The 16,503-nt window shown below is 33.5% G+C and overlaps 1 protein-coding gene across 2 annotated transcripts; it reads right to left on the reverse strand.

The window, feature by feature from the left end:
- Positions 1 to 4,577: 4,577 nt before the first annotated feature.
- EMB2421 (FAD/NAD(P)-binding oxidoreductase family protein) lies at positions 4,578 to 11,017 on the reverse strand. Of its 2 annotated transcripts, XM_079067079.1 has the most exons (11): positions 10,752 to 11,006; positions 10,085 to 10,167; positions 9,850 to 9,985; positions 9,280 to 9,764; positions 8,877 to 8,924; positions 8,583 to 8,757; positions 6,532 to 6,644; positions 6,182 to 6,278; positions 5,871 to 6,093; positions 5,598 to 5,757; positions 4,578 to 5,151 (listed from the first exon to the last, which is right to left on the reverse strand). In XM_079067079.1, exons 1-11 carry the CDS (start codon positions 10,951 to 10,953, stop codon positions 4,753 to 4,755), a joined length of 2,121 nt encoding a protein of 706 aa, XP_078923205.1. In that variant the 5' UTR covers positions 10,954 to 11,006; the 3' UTR covers positions 4,578 to 4,752. The 2 variants fall into 2 exon arrangements, with proteins under 2 accessions (XP_078923205.1, XP_078923206.1); XM_079067080.1 differs by lacking the exons at positions 4,578 to 5,151; positions 5,598 to 5,757; positions 5,871 to 6,093; positions 6,182 to 6,278; positions 6,532 to 6,644 and adding an exon at positions 6,994 to 7,997 and having other exon boundaries at positions 10,752 to 11,017.
- Positions 11,018 to 16,503: the final 5,486 nt, after the last annotated feature.

Raw genomic sequence — 16,503 nt, forward strand, 5'->3', positions numbered from 1 at the left:
GAAGCTTTTGAGAAGATGGAGCACATTCAAGACTCATCTCTTATTTTGATTCATATTTTTGGTGTCTTATAAACTATACAGAATACGATTGTATTAAAATTATTCTATTAATGCAATGGATGTTGTTGCTTGTTTACTATTATGCATTGTTATGATACTGTACATGACGTCCTCCGCCCCAGAACGTTTCCGCCGTTTAGGTTTTGGGCTGTGACAGATTGGTATCAGAGCATTGTTTATAGTGAATCAAGTATATCAACCCATAAAAGATATACAAACTATAAACGCATCGGGATTAAAATACTCTGACCAAGAGTTTATACTGTTAAATAATAAAATATTTAACCAAAGTATACCTACATGCATTCATACTAAAATCAGTGTCACTAGGACAGAACAGTGTCATACTAGAACATAACAAAAGTATTACGATTGTTGAACAACACGATTAGGCTTAGAGACATATAGTCAAACCTGGGAGGATATAGCCTGATCAACTATATTTTGGGGTGTGACAGAGAAAGAATCGGGTAATGATCCTACACCCACTGGTTATATGGAGAAGGATTTGGGTAATGATGCTACTTTCACTGATCATATGGAGAATGATTTGGGTAATGATGCTACTCTCACTGATCATATGGAGAATGACTTGGTTAATGATGCTACTGACTTTGGTAAGTTTGGTGAGTTAGAGAGTGACAATGATGAAAGTGATGATAGTGATTTTTTGTGGACATTGACAATATATTGGATGATATTAATGTGGATATGCAAGACTTTGAAATGAATATCGACAAAGATGTGGAATGGGTTGGAGGGTCGTCTAACACTGTGGTTGATGAAGGCACACATGATGAAGCTTTAGAGGTGATTAACACTGACTTTTTAGCATCTGATTCATCATCAGATGAGGGGATTAATGGTCAAAGAAAGAAGTCAATAAGAGCAATTCAAAGGGCACATGAGAATGATGAAGCACTTGTTAGTGAACCCTTCTATATTTTCCAAAAATTTGGTTCAGCAAAGGATTTTAAGGATAAGGTAAAACTCCATGCCATAGAGACTAGAAGGGAGTTGGCCCTTGAAAAAAATGACAAGAATAGAGTGAGATGGGTTTGTAAAGGAACAATACCAAAGCTTGGGCCTAATGTAGAAGTCAACGATGAAGAAGAAATATGTACTTGGGTCTTATTAGCTAGTAAATGAAAAAAAGATGTCAACTGGATAGTTAAAACGTACAACAAAGTCCATAAATGTCTTCAAACTAGAACAGTGAAAGCATGTACGTATAAATTCCTCTCTTCTAACATTGTTGAACAGGTTGAAAGTAACCCTACTATTCCAATTAGGGCTTTGCAAGAACAGCTACAATGGAGGTTTAAGGTAGATATTTCTAGGATGAAAACATTTAGGGCAAAATCTGAGGCTCTAAACCTTGTGCAAGGAGATTTCGTTACTCAGTATAGTTTACTCAGAGATTACATTGTTGAGCTGCAAACTCGTAACCCAGATACGACTGTTAGGGTTGATGTTGAAAGCGAAGGAAATCCACACAGTGAAACTAGGACATTCAGACACATTTATATATGCTTAGGTGCTTTAAAGAAAGGGTTCGCAGCTGGAAAGAGGGATTTTCTTGGCTTTGATGGTGCTTTCATGAAGGGTCCATTTCCAGGACAAATTCTTTCAGCCGTGGTAAGTTTTAATTTTTGTTCTTTTACTTATTGTTATACATAAAAATAAGTAAAAATCTATGTATGATTGTTATTTATCATAAAAATGCAGGGACTGGATGGTAATAATGGCACATATCCATTGGCATATGTGGTGGTTGAAACAGAGAACATCAATTCATGGACTTGGTTTTTGAGTTGTCTTGGGGAGGATCTTGGCTTGAATACTAATTCTAATTTCAGTTTTATAACAGACAGACAAAAGGTACTAAAAGCATAGATTTTTTACTTTATTTCTAAATTGTTTACTAACAAAATCTATGTATGATTGTCAGGGTATTCTAAATGCAATTGCAACCTTGTTTCCTTGTGCTGAAAATCGTTACTGTGTTCGTCACATTCGGGATAACATGAGGAAGCAGTGGAGGGGTAAACCTTTCAAAGACCTCTTATGGACATGTGCAACTGCAACACATGTACAACAGTTTAACAAAGGCATGGAAGAGCTAAAGAAATTGAACAAGGATTGTTATGAGTGGCTTAAGAAGATACCACCTCAGCACTGGTCTAGGTCCCATTTCACTGGTATAACATTTCATTCTAGTAACATTCTTTATGTTTTCCTGGTTTATGTAGTTTTTTAGTATTGACTTTAAGTGATGTGATTGGACAGGGAGAGCACATACTGATGTGATTCTTAATAACTTGTGTGAAACATTCAATGGAAAACTGAATGAGGGTCGTGATAAACCAATTATTACTTGCCTAGAGTTCATTAGGGAATATCTAATGAAGAAGATTGTGAATGTAGAAAAGGCCATTGGGAAATGTATTGGTCCTTTGACACCTACAGTTATGCAGACTTTGGAAAATATAAAAAAAAGGCAGAAGATTATAGATCTGTTTTTTGTGGAAATGGTAAGTATCAGGTAAGTGGCCCTTGGATGGACCAGTGCGCGGTGGATGTGGTTCAACAAACATGCTCCTGCAGGAAATGGGAACTCACTGGGATGCCATGCAAACATGTTGTTGCTACTATATAGGAGATGAGGAAGAATAGTAAGGATGTCGGAATACCAGAAACTTGGGTGCATGAGGTATATTGGCTGAAAACTTGGAAACAGATGTACTCATTCAAAATTGAGCCAATTAATGGGAGAAGCATGTGGGAAAAGTCTGCGTATCCAACAACTTTGGTTCCTCCTAAACATCGTGTCACAATAGGTAGACCAAAGAAGAAACGCAGAAAATCAGCTTATGAAATTGATGACATGGTGAAGGGTAATAGTGCATCAAGAGTCCTTCAGTCGGTCACTTGTTCAAAGTGCAACAACATTGGTCATAATGCAAGGAGTTGTAAGGGACAAAAATCTAGTGCTCCTGGTGCTCCTAATGGTTCTGGTGGTCCTGGTGGTTCTGGTAAGGGAAAAGGAAAAGCTGGTTGAGGGAAAGGGACTTGATCCATTAGTGAAAGTATGTTTTGTTGGTTAATCAGTTCTTTTGGTTAAACTGTGTCCTTATGGTTAATACTTTTAGGTAAATTGTGTTTCTTTTGGTTAATCATTTTGTTGATGTATGAAACTATGTTATGGAAAGTATGGAAACTAAATTACCCTTTATTAAATCCCACTTGTGTTATTGGTTGTTTATGTGAATTGTTAGCATATGTTATTGGTTGTTTTTGTCGATTGTTAGTGTTTACTTTTCCATATAAGTTCCAGAAACACTTAATCAAACACTTTTCCATATAAGTTCCAGAAACACTTAATCAAAATACATGGATCATAGAAGTCAAAATAAGTTCCAGCAACACTTAATCAAACACTTAACCAAAATATTATCAAATTCCCAAACACTTAATCAAAATACATTCCAGAAACACTTCAAAACACTTCAAATTCACATACAACAACCAACTACATGGATCATAGAAGTCAAAATAAGTTCAAAAAAGACATAAATATCCTACATAGCATACTAGTTGGATCTTCCTAAGCACTACAACTTGTAAATAATGATTCCTATGAACACCCAACTTAAAATAATGATTATCTTCAGCAGCCGATTCTCAGCTTCAACTTTGTTCTTAGCCTTCAACAGCCCTGGAATTATCCTTGTACATCGTCCACATCCTTCCTCATCAACCCATCCAATAAACTTACATTTAGGTCCCTGTCAAGTTCAAATCCAACAGATTTATGGTCATTGTCACACAAAAGCTTGAGTTAGAATCAAAACGACCTTACCTTCTTTATGCAGCCATAAAACTTTCTTCCGAGGTTGTCGTCGGTCCATGATGTCAGTATAACACTTGGTTGCCCGCAATTACATTTCACCATTGTTGATTTTTTGTCCATTAAAGAAACGAGAGATGAATTGAGAGAACAAACGTAGAGGAAGAAAAGGGGGATGCACCGATCTAGGGTTTTTGAAGGATGAATAAGTAAAATGACGGAAATAACCCTCAACGTGCAAGGCACGTGGGGGTTTTAACTCCAAAATCAAACGGAAGGTTAGATGAGGGACCAGGCGTGCACTAAACCAAACTATTAAGGATTGGCAGGGTTAAAAAATGGAGTTAGGGACTAGGCGCGTAACAAACACCAAACCATAAGGACCATTCGTGTAATTTGTCCTTAAAAGAAATAAAAAACGATTTTTTGTATACGGTAAAAAAAATAATTCAAAATTATATATATTATTATGAAAATCAAAACGGTTCTTCATAATACAAAATTATTTATAGTAAGGAAATTATTGGGATATTTTATAGCAAAATTTTGTGCCAACATGACTGGATTTGTCTTTTTCTGTGGATATAATCAATATGATTACGAAAAAACAAATTTAATAACCAAAAGTAGATCAAAATAAGAAAATATTAATTAACTAACCATAAAGTTATTAAGAGTCAACAATTTATTAAATACCAATAACATATAAACGAATGTGAAAATGTACACGCTCAGCTTATTTATTCATATCCTATCATTATCATATTCTTATCAATAAACATATAACCAACCTTTACTTTAAACAGATACAAATACAGATACAGATACAGATTCTCTACAAACTATGATCCTACAATCGCTTTGAAAACCCTTTTCATCTCTTGCCTAACATCACCAACCACAGCCGATTTGACACGCCAAGCGATATGATCATCGGGCCTAACCAAAATGGCGCCCCTATGTGTCATTTTACATATATCCCACCATGATGATGAACTTAATGGTGATCTAACCTCGACAACATCTACATAGTTTTCCCATGGTGCTAATGATGTTTTGGTTCTTGCATCTCCATCAACTAAACCGTTTGGCCACATCACACAAACCTTAACTACAATCTTGTGTTCTTTGGCGACTGTTAGTGCAACATGAGCTAGGCGATAAGATGAATCTATTGGCGCGATTATCAGAAGGAACTCCAGTTTGTCTACGGATATAAGATCCAATGTGGAAATTCTCGCCTAAAATAACATTATTGTGTGGATATGTTTTGTTAAATCATGTTTTTACACTATTTATGGTGCATGTTAATGTTAATTACTCTTTAGCCACCAACTATTTCCATTTTACTATTTAAGTACCTCAATTATTAAATTGTACTCAACAGATCACTTAGCATCCTACCTGGCATGTTGTCGGAAAATTTTGTTCACATTGTGTCTACATGGCGCTGAGTCGCTGACATGGCGTTCACATCCATAACTTTATTAAATTCAAAGTCTATTTTAATATATATAAATAATTTGTAATCAAACTAATCCCAATTAATGTTTAGTGACTAATCAAGTAAAATTAAATGACAAGGGACTTGAATTACCAAAAGGGCAATAGTTGGTGGCCAAATAGTGAAATTAGCAAATTGGTAATAAAATTTAGGACATAATTAAGTAAAAAAAAAGAAACATACCTCTTTTGTTTTGACTTGAGTCAACACCCTAATATTCATATGAGGCAACCTTGAGCCAGAATCTGCTGAAGGAATATACTCCCGCCTACGTCCACCTGGCGGTTCTGGCCCACGTCCACCTGGCGATTCAACCTCAGGTACCAGTGCTCCTTCACAGTACCTAAAATGAACTTTCTTTGTCTGAATAAAGTGGTGTATGGATAAATGATGTTTTAAAACCGAGGGCAAATTTGTAAAAAGTTGGGACTTAATGGGAAAGAGTTTTTTGTATACCTGAAACCTAAATCTTCTGCAGGGAATTGTAATTGAAGGCTTTTTCCTTCTTCAAAAATGCGTTTTACTTTAGAAAGCCTAGAAGATCCAAGAGGATTGTTTTCGTTTAAGATTAAATCTGAGAGCTGTGCGCGACCTAAACTGAAAATTCCATTTAGCAGAGTCTTCTGTAGGGTCGAGGGTAAAATCGTACTTATTGAAGTGTTATTGATAGCTTGATGTACTACAAATTGTTTAAAAAAAAAAGAGTGAATTGAATTGTATGTTTGAGAGTAAAAAAAAAAAAAAACAAATTAGGTTTGAAATGTGACCTGAATTTGCAATAGTTGGATCGAGACCAAGTGCAGCAGGAACTGCCATTGCTGCTTCAAAATTTTGGATGCTGAGGGCAGTATTGAACAGTGCAATCTGCCACACTCAAAAAAAAAAAAAAAAAAAAAAAATCATGTTTGGCTTCTAGATTTCTGCAAATTGAATATTAGAGAGGGGGTGTTTGGTTTATAGAATGTTTTTGGAAGGTATGGAATCTGTCAAAGGAATTGGAATTTGAATGGCAGGAAATGGAATGAATTCAATAATAGAAATTGAAGAATATTAAATTTGATTTAACTTTTAATATTTTTTGTTTTTGTAAAAAAAAAAAAAAAAAAGAGTAGAGTACCGGCCTACGCTCCATTTCATAAGTGGAAAGAATAGACATTGGAGCAATACTCTTCATAACTGCACTCAGCTTCCATGCAAGGTTATGAGCATCTTGAATTCCAGTATTCATCCCTGAAATTAATTAATCAAAATCTTATCAATTCATATTTCCAATTCTACCCATAGCCATAGCCCACAATCCGATTTACTAAAACAAGAAAATACCAAACTAGTGTCTGGTAAGTTAGATGGAATTGGACGAGTGGAATGGTTCATTACATTGGAATATAAATGGTTGCCTGTTTTGCCTAATTCCTTCTGTTTTTTTCAACTTGCATTCCTTAGTTATACAAGGGGTTTTTTTCTTCATTCCATCATGTGAAATATAAATCAGGTACACAATACTAATAAAAATTTATATTTCACATGATGCTAATAAAAATTGTCAGATTAACAACAAGTGTATGGAATAATAGCAAAATAACACAGAACAAGCAATAACTTATTCCAAAAACTTTTATACATTAAAAGTGTATCAGATTCAGTCTATCCATTTTCCATCAATTTCACGCATTAACAATCTAGAGTTCCCAACAACACGTTTACTTTCTTCAACAATAAAACTACATAGCTCATGCTTAGGCTCTGGGCATAACCTTTTTAACTCAATCAATGGATCTTTCACCACATAACAATTACTATAAATTTCCCTTGCAGGCTGTACATGACCCCACCAAAAATCCGATAATGCCATCTTTAACACTTCCCAATAATCTAAATCCCTATATATCCTAATTAAACTGCTCCCTTTTGGAGTCCACACATAAAAATCCATCCAATCACGATCCAAAACCCCCATCAATCCTTGAGCTTGTGGAATACAATTATATGGAACTTGAGTCCATGGGTAACCCTTTCTCATATCACCCTTATAAAATGGACATTTTATTTCTAACACCCCTCGGTAAGGCAACCCGTAAACCTTCTTGTCGATTACCCCATCAGGAGATGCTGCAAGCCAATTCCAATTCCAATTCTGATTCTGATTCTGATTCTGATTTTCCCCGGAATTCAAATTCCGGCTAACATGGAAATCAGGAAAGATAACGGAATTCCCGGTTATACGTATGTATCTTCTGAGTGCTTCCTCTTCTTTGATGTTATTCCAACAAGTGGAAAGGTTTCCTGTGAAGGGTTCAACAACACCTATCTTTTCCAGCCAGAGTTGGACTCTTCTATTGGGCCAAAAGCCAATAGCTTGTGCAAAAGTGCTTGCAGTTAGTTTATACATTCTTTGATCTTGCCAGTTTTTGAACCTGTGTTTAAGACTGATGGATTCAAGAATCGGGTGACTTGAGGTACATAAAGATTTGGTTGTACAATGCAAATGTGCAACAGCTATGATGTGAGCAACCGTGACAACGAGTTGGAGACTTCGAGATTGGAGATGTGACTCATGAAATTTGAAATGCTTACGGTTGTTACCTGAGTTGGAATTATCAAAACCCTTAGTGGAATTTCACTATCAAGACCAATTTTAGAAAAAAACTCCACGGAAAAAAGGGTTAATTACATAAAAGACGTAATACTTTTTGCACTTTTTTGTTTTAGAATGTGTGATATGAGAAAGGGTTACCAATGGTCTCAAGTTCCATACAGTTGTATTCCACAAGCTCAAGGATTGATGGGGTTTTTGGACCTTGATTAGATAGATTTTTATGGGTGGACTCCAAAAGGGAGCAGTTTAATTAGGATATATAGGGATCTAGAGTATTGGAATGTGTTAAAAATAGCATTATCGGATTTTTAGTGGGGTTATATACAGCTTGCAAGAGACATTTAGAGTAATCATGTGGTAAAACCGTAAAAGATCCATTGATTGAGTTAAAAAGCTTATGCCCAGAGTCTAGTCTAAACATGAGCTATGTAGTTCTATTGTTGAAGAAAGTAAACATGTTAGGAAATTAAACATGGTCATGCAATGTAATGAAGATGATGATTCCATTACTATGTCATTCCATTCCATCCAACAGAACAAAATCTAAATAAACAAGGATGTTGTGTACTTACCAAAACCGCCAGCTGGAGGAAAGCGATGAGCGGCATCACCAGCAAGTATTATCCGGTTGCCACAAGCAAGATACTTTTCAGCAACTTCAGCATGCATCACCCATGGCTTTATGTCTACCACATTAATGTCTTCCACCTCTCTCCCTACCAATTTCAAGATTAACCCCTTACATGTCTACAACAAGTTCAAAAAAAAAAATTACTTTAGATTTAGATTAACATTAGCTGCTATTAAAACTAAAGATTGAAATCATGAAACAACAACTATAATAAGGATTAAGGAAAGAAAAGTACCTCAGATGTGAAGTCCTCAAAATTTTGTTGTGGTGGATAGAACGGTGTCTGTAAAAGAAGTATCAACCAAAATAAATAAATACCATTTTTTGCATTTAGATACTAGAGCTCTAAAGTGAGGAAAAGTAAAGAAAGGGGGTTAAAATGTTAAATGCACGAAATATCAATGTACTTCTGTTGCTTTGTTTATTATAGCATCCTACTTTCATTTTTTTTTTCTATTACAACATTGTAGTTTGAAAACCCTATAAAATTATAGCAATGTCATACAAATAAAAGTCCAAAACCTCGATAAGATAATTCTGAAAGTATAATGCTGTAACAGGAAGAAATGAAACTAGGATGCTATAATACACACATAAAGGAAAGTAGAATGCTATGAAAGGAGTCAAATTGGCAAAACCTGCAATACAAATTCTCCTTGCTTCAAGTCATGAGCAACAAGAACTCCAATGGCTCCAGGATTGAAAATAAAAAATAACATCCCAGGTTTCTCATACATCAAATAGTGCCCAAGCTCTTGACTAAGAAAATGGACACTCACAAGCTTTTGCATGTCTTTTTCACCTCTCAATTCTATTCCAACCAGATTTCTCACTGTACTTCCTGCACCATCTGCACCAATTAAGAACCGACATGGGATCTGCTTCTCTGTTTGTTTCCCTTCCTTTAAAAAAGATGTGGTCACATTGATGAAGTCATCAGTTGCATCAATAGATACACAGTTGTGTCCCATTAGTATCTCCCTTTCCCTCAAGGGTCTATCATCCAATGACTCATGAGTACAAATACTGAATCCAATGGTTTCCAGTTGTTTCAGTAGCAACGCATTAAGTTTGTATTGTGAGAAATGTGCCACAGATACTGGGCTCACACTCTGGTCAAAATCTGCATACATACAATAGAATAATTAGTAATTACAATATTAACAAGTTAATATAATAAGATTATAAGAATAGCAACAATGAGGTACCTTGAGTTTGCATATGGTCTACTGATCCTATAGTAGAACCAGTCAATGATGTGCAGTATATGAACTTTCTCCAAAGCTCTACAGGTGGTTGACACCTTTGAATCTCCTCTGCTAATCCATCTAATCTGCGAAAAACCTGACAAGTAAATCCAGATCAAATAAGGTAACCATGTTTAATGATGCTTCAACTCCTTTAACTACCTATTTCACTGGTTGAATAGCATGAAATACAAACCTCCATAGATCTGTTGTTGATAAAATGTGCTTGTGGATGTTTGGAGAAATTCATGCTTCTTTCCAAAACTGCACACTTGACACCTAACAGAAGATCAAAATCAAGAATGCATGAGGCATGTTGACTCCAGTTTAGAGAAAAAGCAAGTTATAGTATAGATTTGCTATCAACCAGAAAACGATGTCTATCAAATACACCAGAATGCGACTAATAACATCATCATCATCATCATCATCATCATCATCATCGTCATCCCTCCTTCTCAGAATGATTGTGAGGTTTAGTTTAACAGAAGCCTTTTAACTATTACTCAAATAACTAAAACTCCATTCAGAGGAATGTGGAGACCTAAATCAACGCGATCAATAATTTTTTTATGACAATCAGGTCACTGAAGTTCCTCAAAAAGGAAATGTTGCATTTTCAGAGAGTAGCAGCAATGAATTAAACTGTATTCATCAAAATATCACGGCTTAAACTTCAAATATCTTAGTACATATCAAACAAGTAGTCTCCATTTTCTGGCATACAATGATCAGCACCATTGACAAACTCAAGAGATAAAGTGAATACTTTCGTAAATCAAATGCTTTTCTAATTACATATACATCTACAAGAATATGTACCAAAAATAGTAATTCAATACATGTGGACCACGAAAGAATACCTAATTTGGTAAGAAGAACAGAGAGAACAAGTCCAACGGGACCAGCGCCGATGATCAAAACTGGCAAAATCGAGTCATTCCTCGAGCAATTTGACGATAATTTTCTCTTCTGTATATATTCGCATGAATTCTTTCTATGATTTGCATATTTTGTAAGAGAAAATCTATTAAATCTCCTACCTGCAACTCTTAAAACCCCCATTGCATAACAACATACGGAGGGTTTAGAGTTTAGTGAGACCAACCACCCGATACGAGCTCGCTCTATTTGGCTTTGTTTTTCCTTTGGCGAAACAACATAAATGGTCCCTGTACTTATAATACTTTGAGTTTAAGGGCCTTAACTTTTATTTTATCTAACTTATGCCATTGTTTAGTATATTTTATGTATATGTATTGTTCAAATAAAAAGATTGATACGGATATAAACTCTATTTGACATGAGTTGCAAATGATTAGTTTTAGCAAGCTTATAAATAACGTTAGGTGTGACCTAACAACAATATCAAGCTTCAAACTTTTACAAACCATGATGAGTCACATCGTTTGTAAAACGTGACTTAAGACAACAATTTTATATATAACTGATAATGTTATATATTTTTTCTACTATTATTCATTTTTATATACATATATGACTTAAGGCGGCAATTTGTTAGAGTGTGGCGTCAAGTACAAGACTTAGAGTCATGACGAGATTTTTAGAACCTTGAGTTTTAGTAAGTGTATTGAACAAAACTTTATTTTTGAGAATATGATTATACAAAACAAGAGGTATCTAGAAAAATATATCTACTCAACAACAAACTAAACCTCTGATAGTTTAACAAGAGGTCCAAGTCTTTTTATATAAAGTTCATACAAACAATTACATGTTTAACAAGTTAGAGCATTGAGCGATTTGATAAGACCGAATCATCTGGTGTTGAATAATTTCAATCTCTTAATAGTCCAGAGAAAATAGAGTACCTTAACCCAAAACACCCTCCATATAAACTATTTGAAATACTTTTTAAAAATAAGTAATTCACATCATTTTGTAAAACAAAATCATTTAAAGAAAACAATTTTGTGGATAAATGTCTCAAACGGTCAATTTCTTAACAATTAAAAATCATTGAAGTGTAAATGCATATGAGGGTGTTAGGGATGAGCATCGAAACTGGCTCGGGAACCGAACTTTGTGGAAAATAGGAATCGAACCGGACTGCCGATTCTACCGGTTCCAGTTCCTACCGGTTCATGCCGGATCTTCAATGTTGGAACCAACCCTCGAGAAATAGCAACATATTTTGAGAAATATTTCGGTTACGGTTTCGGTTTTTTTCGGTTCCGGTACCGGTTCCAGCCGGCTCCCCGGTCCAAATGCTCATCCCTAGAGGGTGTATCAAATTAGTCAACAGACAATAGTTTAAAGTAAACATTCATACATTTATCTTAAATTCATAATAAATCATCTTCTGAAATCCAAGACTAATTCCATCATCGGTCTTCAACTAAGTCGCCCAACCTAAATACATATTAAAATACGTAGGTTATGCTTGGACAACTCAATAAGCATTTTCGAGGTAAACTCTTGAGGGTATTGGATAAGATTAACAATAAAAACCAAAGTTAAACCCCCAAAATATTTTCAAACATCAAAAATATTAATAGGAGTTATATTTGGAAAAAAGAGTCATTTAAAACATAAGGACTTCTAAATCATCATCAATACTCATTGATATCAAAACATCATTATTAAAATATATATAGCATATGCTTCTATGTAGGGATGAGCAGTTTGTCCCAAATCCCGATCCCGTACTGGTCCCGTACCGGAACCGGTACCGAACCGTACCGAATTTGAAAATATGGGACGGTACTCGGTACTCCAAATACATGAAATTCGGGATTCGGTACCACCAGTACCGGTACTAGTACCGAAAACCGGTACCATTCCCGGTACTGGTACCGGTGATGTTAATTTGGTTTGGTACTCGGGATTGACTTTCAATAAACTTCGGTTTTTGAGAAATCGGGAACGGTACGGGTCGGTACCGGTTCCATCCCACGCTCATCCCTACTTCTATGTTTCCAATACCCAACCCAAGCTCAAAGTCCAACACCTCACTCGTCATAAGGATGGGAAATAGTTTGTGTATAAGTTGTTGGAGTAAGGTGTCTAAGGTCTTAACTAAATTGGTATAATGTTGATGAATAAAAGTAAAGTCCTTTTTGGGTTGCCCTCATAACCAATAAATTGCTTAGAATAATTTTAAGAGTTATATAAACGATTTATTAATATATTATATGACTAATATATTAATTAAAAATAGTTATAATTAATTTAGAATTAATTAGAATTAATTTGGAATTAATTTGGAATTAATTCTGGGTTAATTAGAATTAACTAAAAGTTGAAGGACTATAGTTGTAATTGTTCAAAAGTTGAGCAGATGACAGGTTCCAGAACCTTTCTATTATTGACGGTTTGGAGGCTCCTCTTGGAGCCTTCTGGAAGCCTTCATGTACATAATTAAGGAAGTAGACAATTACCTTATTTGAAATAATATTATTTTATGTTCAAATTAAGGTTTCTAGGTGTTTCCTAATCAGCTATAAATAGAGCCTTGTGGCTTGGGATTTCGACCATGCTATCATACATACCAAAGCTGAAAATATGCCTCCTCTCCCCTCTCTCCTAAATCTTCTAGGGTTCTTGTGTTGTGGGTGTGAACCATTAGAGGCTTGCACATAATTAAAGCTAGTTTTCAAGAGACTATTGGATTGATCTAGTTGGATAAAAGGGTTTGTTTACAATAACAATTCAGATGTATGTTATTCCTTTTGTGAATTTTTATTTCAAATAGGGTTTAAAAGCTTTGTTGTTCAATAGTATGTTGCTTCAATAGAGTTATGACATAGATCAAATTAGGTTGCATGTACCCTTAAGAGTTTAAGGTAGTTTCCGCATTATTACATGTTAAACCCAACATAAGTATCATGTAACACATTCTACACCTATGGACTCCAAACGACAGGATCATGTGTCCCTTACATATGAATCATACAAGAGATAGCTAGCCTCATATACAATTCAGACATATCTAGAATGTCATCACTATCATTGGTTCCTAAACTGAAAACATTACATGCATTGACTTGCTAAAACATAAGTTTATAAACCCCAAAATCATACAAGCATTGGTTTACCAAAACATATTTTCGATTATCCCAAATCAAAGTGTTAGCCACAAGTCATAACCTATTCTAAGTGGATGCACAAGAACATGCTCAAAACTCAATTTCAAAATTATCAAGTTTGTACCTATTCTAAAACTCTTTACAAAAACTGTTTCATGAATACATAATATCCGAAGGAGTATATTCAAGTAGCAAATCAAATCGGCGGAATTTCTCAAAGTATAATATGTAATAGGGACATGTGTTCTTGGGTAATAAATACACTTCAATATGTTCCATATACTCTAATTTACATATTGTAGTGTTTGGATGGCTAATGGTAACCTATAAATTAATGATTAACTAATTTCTCAATTATAAATTAAGATCTTAATGAAAACTAATTCCTGAAATTTCATTTTATCCCTTGTATATATTCCATAAGTCATTATAAGAACAATGGAAGTGATTAGAGGTCAAATAGATCAATAAAATGAAAACTACGACACTTTTAAAATTTCTTCCATTTACATAAGCCTTGTGAATTACACGGGTTTCGGAATCTATCAAGTCACCCATTACAAGGTGTTTCACTCAAAAATAGAATTATACTATTGAGTTTTGATAGTAACACCCCAATAACCCCTCTAAATGACTACAATAGATATAATAAGATCTAACAACTTATTTTACTTTATATTAACATCTCATTAACTTCTTAAATACTTATTTAATCTCAATCCAAAAGGTTAAACTAGAACCTTAAGACTAAACTTCCATTTTCATTCAATTTGACCAAATAGTATTAAATTCTTTCATTTATTGTTATAAGAATGTTTGGATACACTTCCAATTGTATTTTTAACTTCTTTTATCTTGATCCTTTTGATTTTGGACTTTCAAAAATATTTTATATCATCAAATTTATTTTCCTATCCAAATAAGGACAAATTGTTAGAATAACTTAATTAAATTAAATCAATACAATCATCATTGATGTATCTAAGTTAGATTCAACTTGATAAACTGTATAAATTAACAAAGTCATCCAATTTGTTAAACATATGTTTTAAAGTTGTTATAAAATATTTAAAAACACTTCAACTTAATTGTTTATTTTAGTTTAAGGTTGCTGATCTTATGTTTTGAATTCAATCAATCAAATAATGAATCTAAAACATCATTAAAGGTTTAAAATAGAAATAAATCCAATAATCCAATATCATATATCTATCTATATATATATATATATATATATATATATATATATATATATATATATATATATATATATATATATATATATATATATATATATATATATATATGTCTATGTATCTTATAAAGCTAGCATTTTTCCTTGAACCTCATGCATTTGAAACTCCCAAGACCGTTTTTCTTGAACCTCATGTATTTGAAACTCCCAAGACTATTCAACTTATACAAATTAATTTATGATTAATTGAAATATTAAGATTTGTAACTCTTAAAACTCTTCAAATCATGCTATTTAATTGATGAGTTAAATGAAATATTTAGCCTATATAAGAAATTTGTAGATTACATATTGCATGTATGTCAACACAAAATGACACATTATATTTGTAGGGTTTGAAGAGTTATATGAGTGGTTTCATTGATGTAAGAAAGCAATTGCAACTTTTCCAAATATAAATTCATGTAAACTCAAAATGGGTGCATGTAAAGTTTTAGATATTAACCAAGGTTCAAATTTAGGTATGTTTGTAAATGCATACTTGAGATCATTTTTTAAGTTTATGTGTTATGCGTCTTTCTATAATCACAGGATGATGAAGTGAGATCGATAATTACTTCTCATGAGCTTTTGGTAAATCAACCATCAAGCTATTTATAAGTTAGAGAGATTAACTTTGTTAACATATATGTATCTTTATGTTGTCTCTCTCTTTTTTATGTTAAGAAAATATATTTTATGTACAAGAGAACATTATTCAACATGTATTTTATGCTATGTATATACTATGTTAGTTTCTATCGCTTATTTCGTAAATAACATCGATGGAGTTTTTTATAATTGATTTTGATGAAAGGAGTTTACAATTATTATTCCAAATTGTTGGTGATAATGACGAATTAGAACGAATGGTTTTCAATATGATATGACTTTATTGTTGAAAATCAATAATTATGTATGTTATAAAAATGAATTCTTTATGTTCTACCAAAACTTATATAGATGTACCCAATTTTAAATGTTTTTATAGTAATAAAAATACATTATCTTATTACATTTGTCAATTTTGTTTTTCCTTATTCATTCTTTATCGTAAAAGAAAAAGTAAAATAAATAAAATATTAATATTTTCATAAGAAAATATAAGTGATCAAAATATACCTCAAGTGTAACACTCCTCCTCCCCTAACCCACTCTTACCATATTATTTTTAAGATTGGTCGCAGTACATAACAATTACTATAATTTTGAAATTCAAATTATCATTTTATTTGGACCGTTCATTCTCTTCCAATATTTCATAGCTTTAAGGAAAAAATGAAAGTACTACAAAAAATTATGATAGTTTTTTTAATATAATAATGAAAATTT

This window comes from Lactuca virosa, chromosome 8, assembly GCF_052849685.1.
Source record: "Lactuca virosa cultivar CGN04683 chromosome 8, Lactuca_virosa_CGN04683_v6, whole genome shotgun sequence".
Taxonomy (NCBI): domain Eukaryota; kingdom Viridiplantae; phylum Streptophyta; class Magnoliopsida; order Asterales; family Asteraceae; genus Lactuca; species Lactuca virosa.

Excerpts from the sequence above, each read along its gene's own strand:
- EMB2421 (XM_079067079.1), bottom strand. The coding sequence starts at position 10,953 with ATGGGGGTTTTAAGAGTTGCAGGTAGGAGATTTAATAGATTTTCTCTT. Across the intron at positions 8,925-9,279 it reads AAGGAGAATTTGTATTGCAG|ACACCGTTCTATCCACCACA; the intron begins GTTTTGCCAATT and ends CTTCTTTTACAG. Across the intron at positions 5,758-5,870 it reads GCAGAAGATTTAGGTTTCAG|GTACTGTGAAGGAGCACTGG; the intron begins GTATACAAAAAA and ends AGTTCATTTTAG.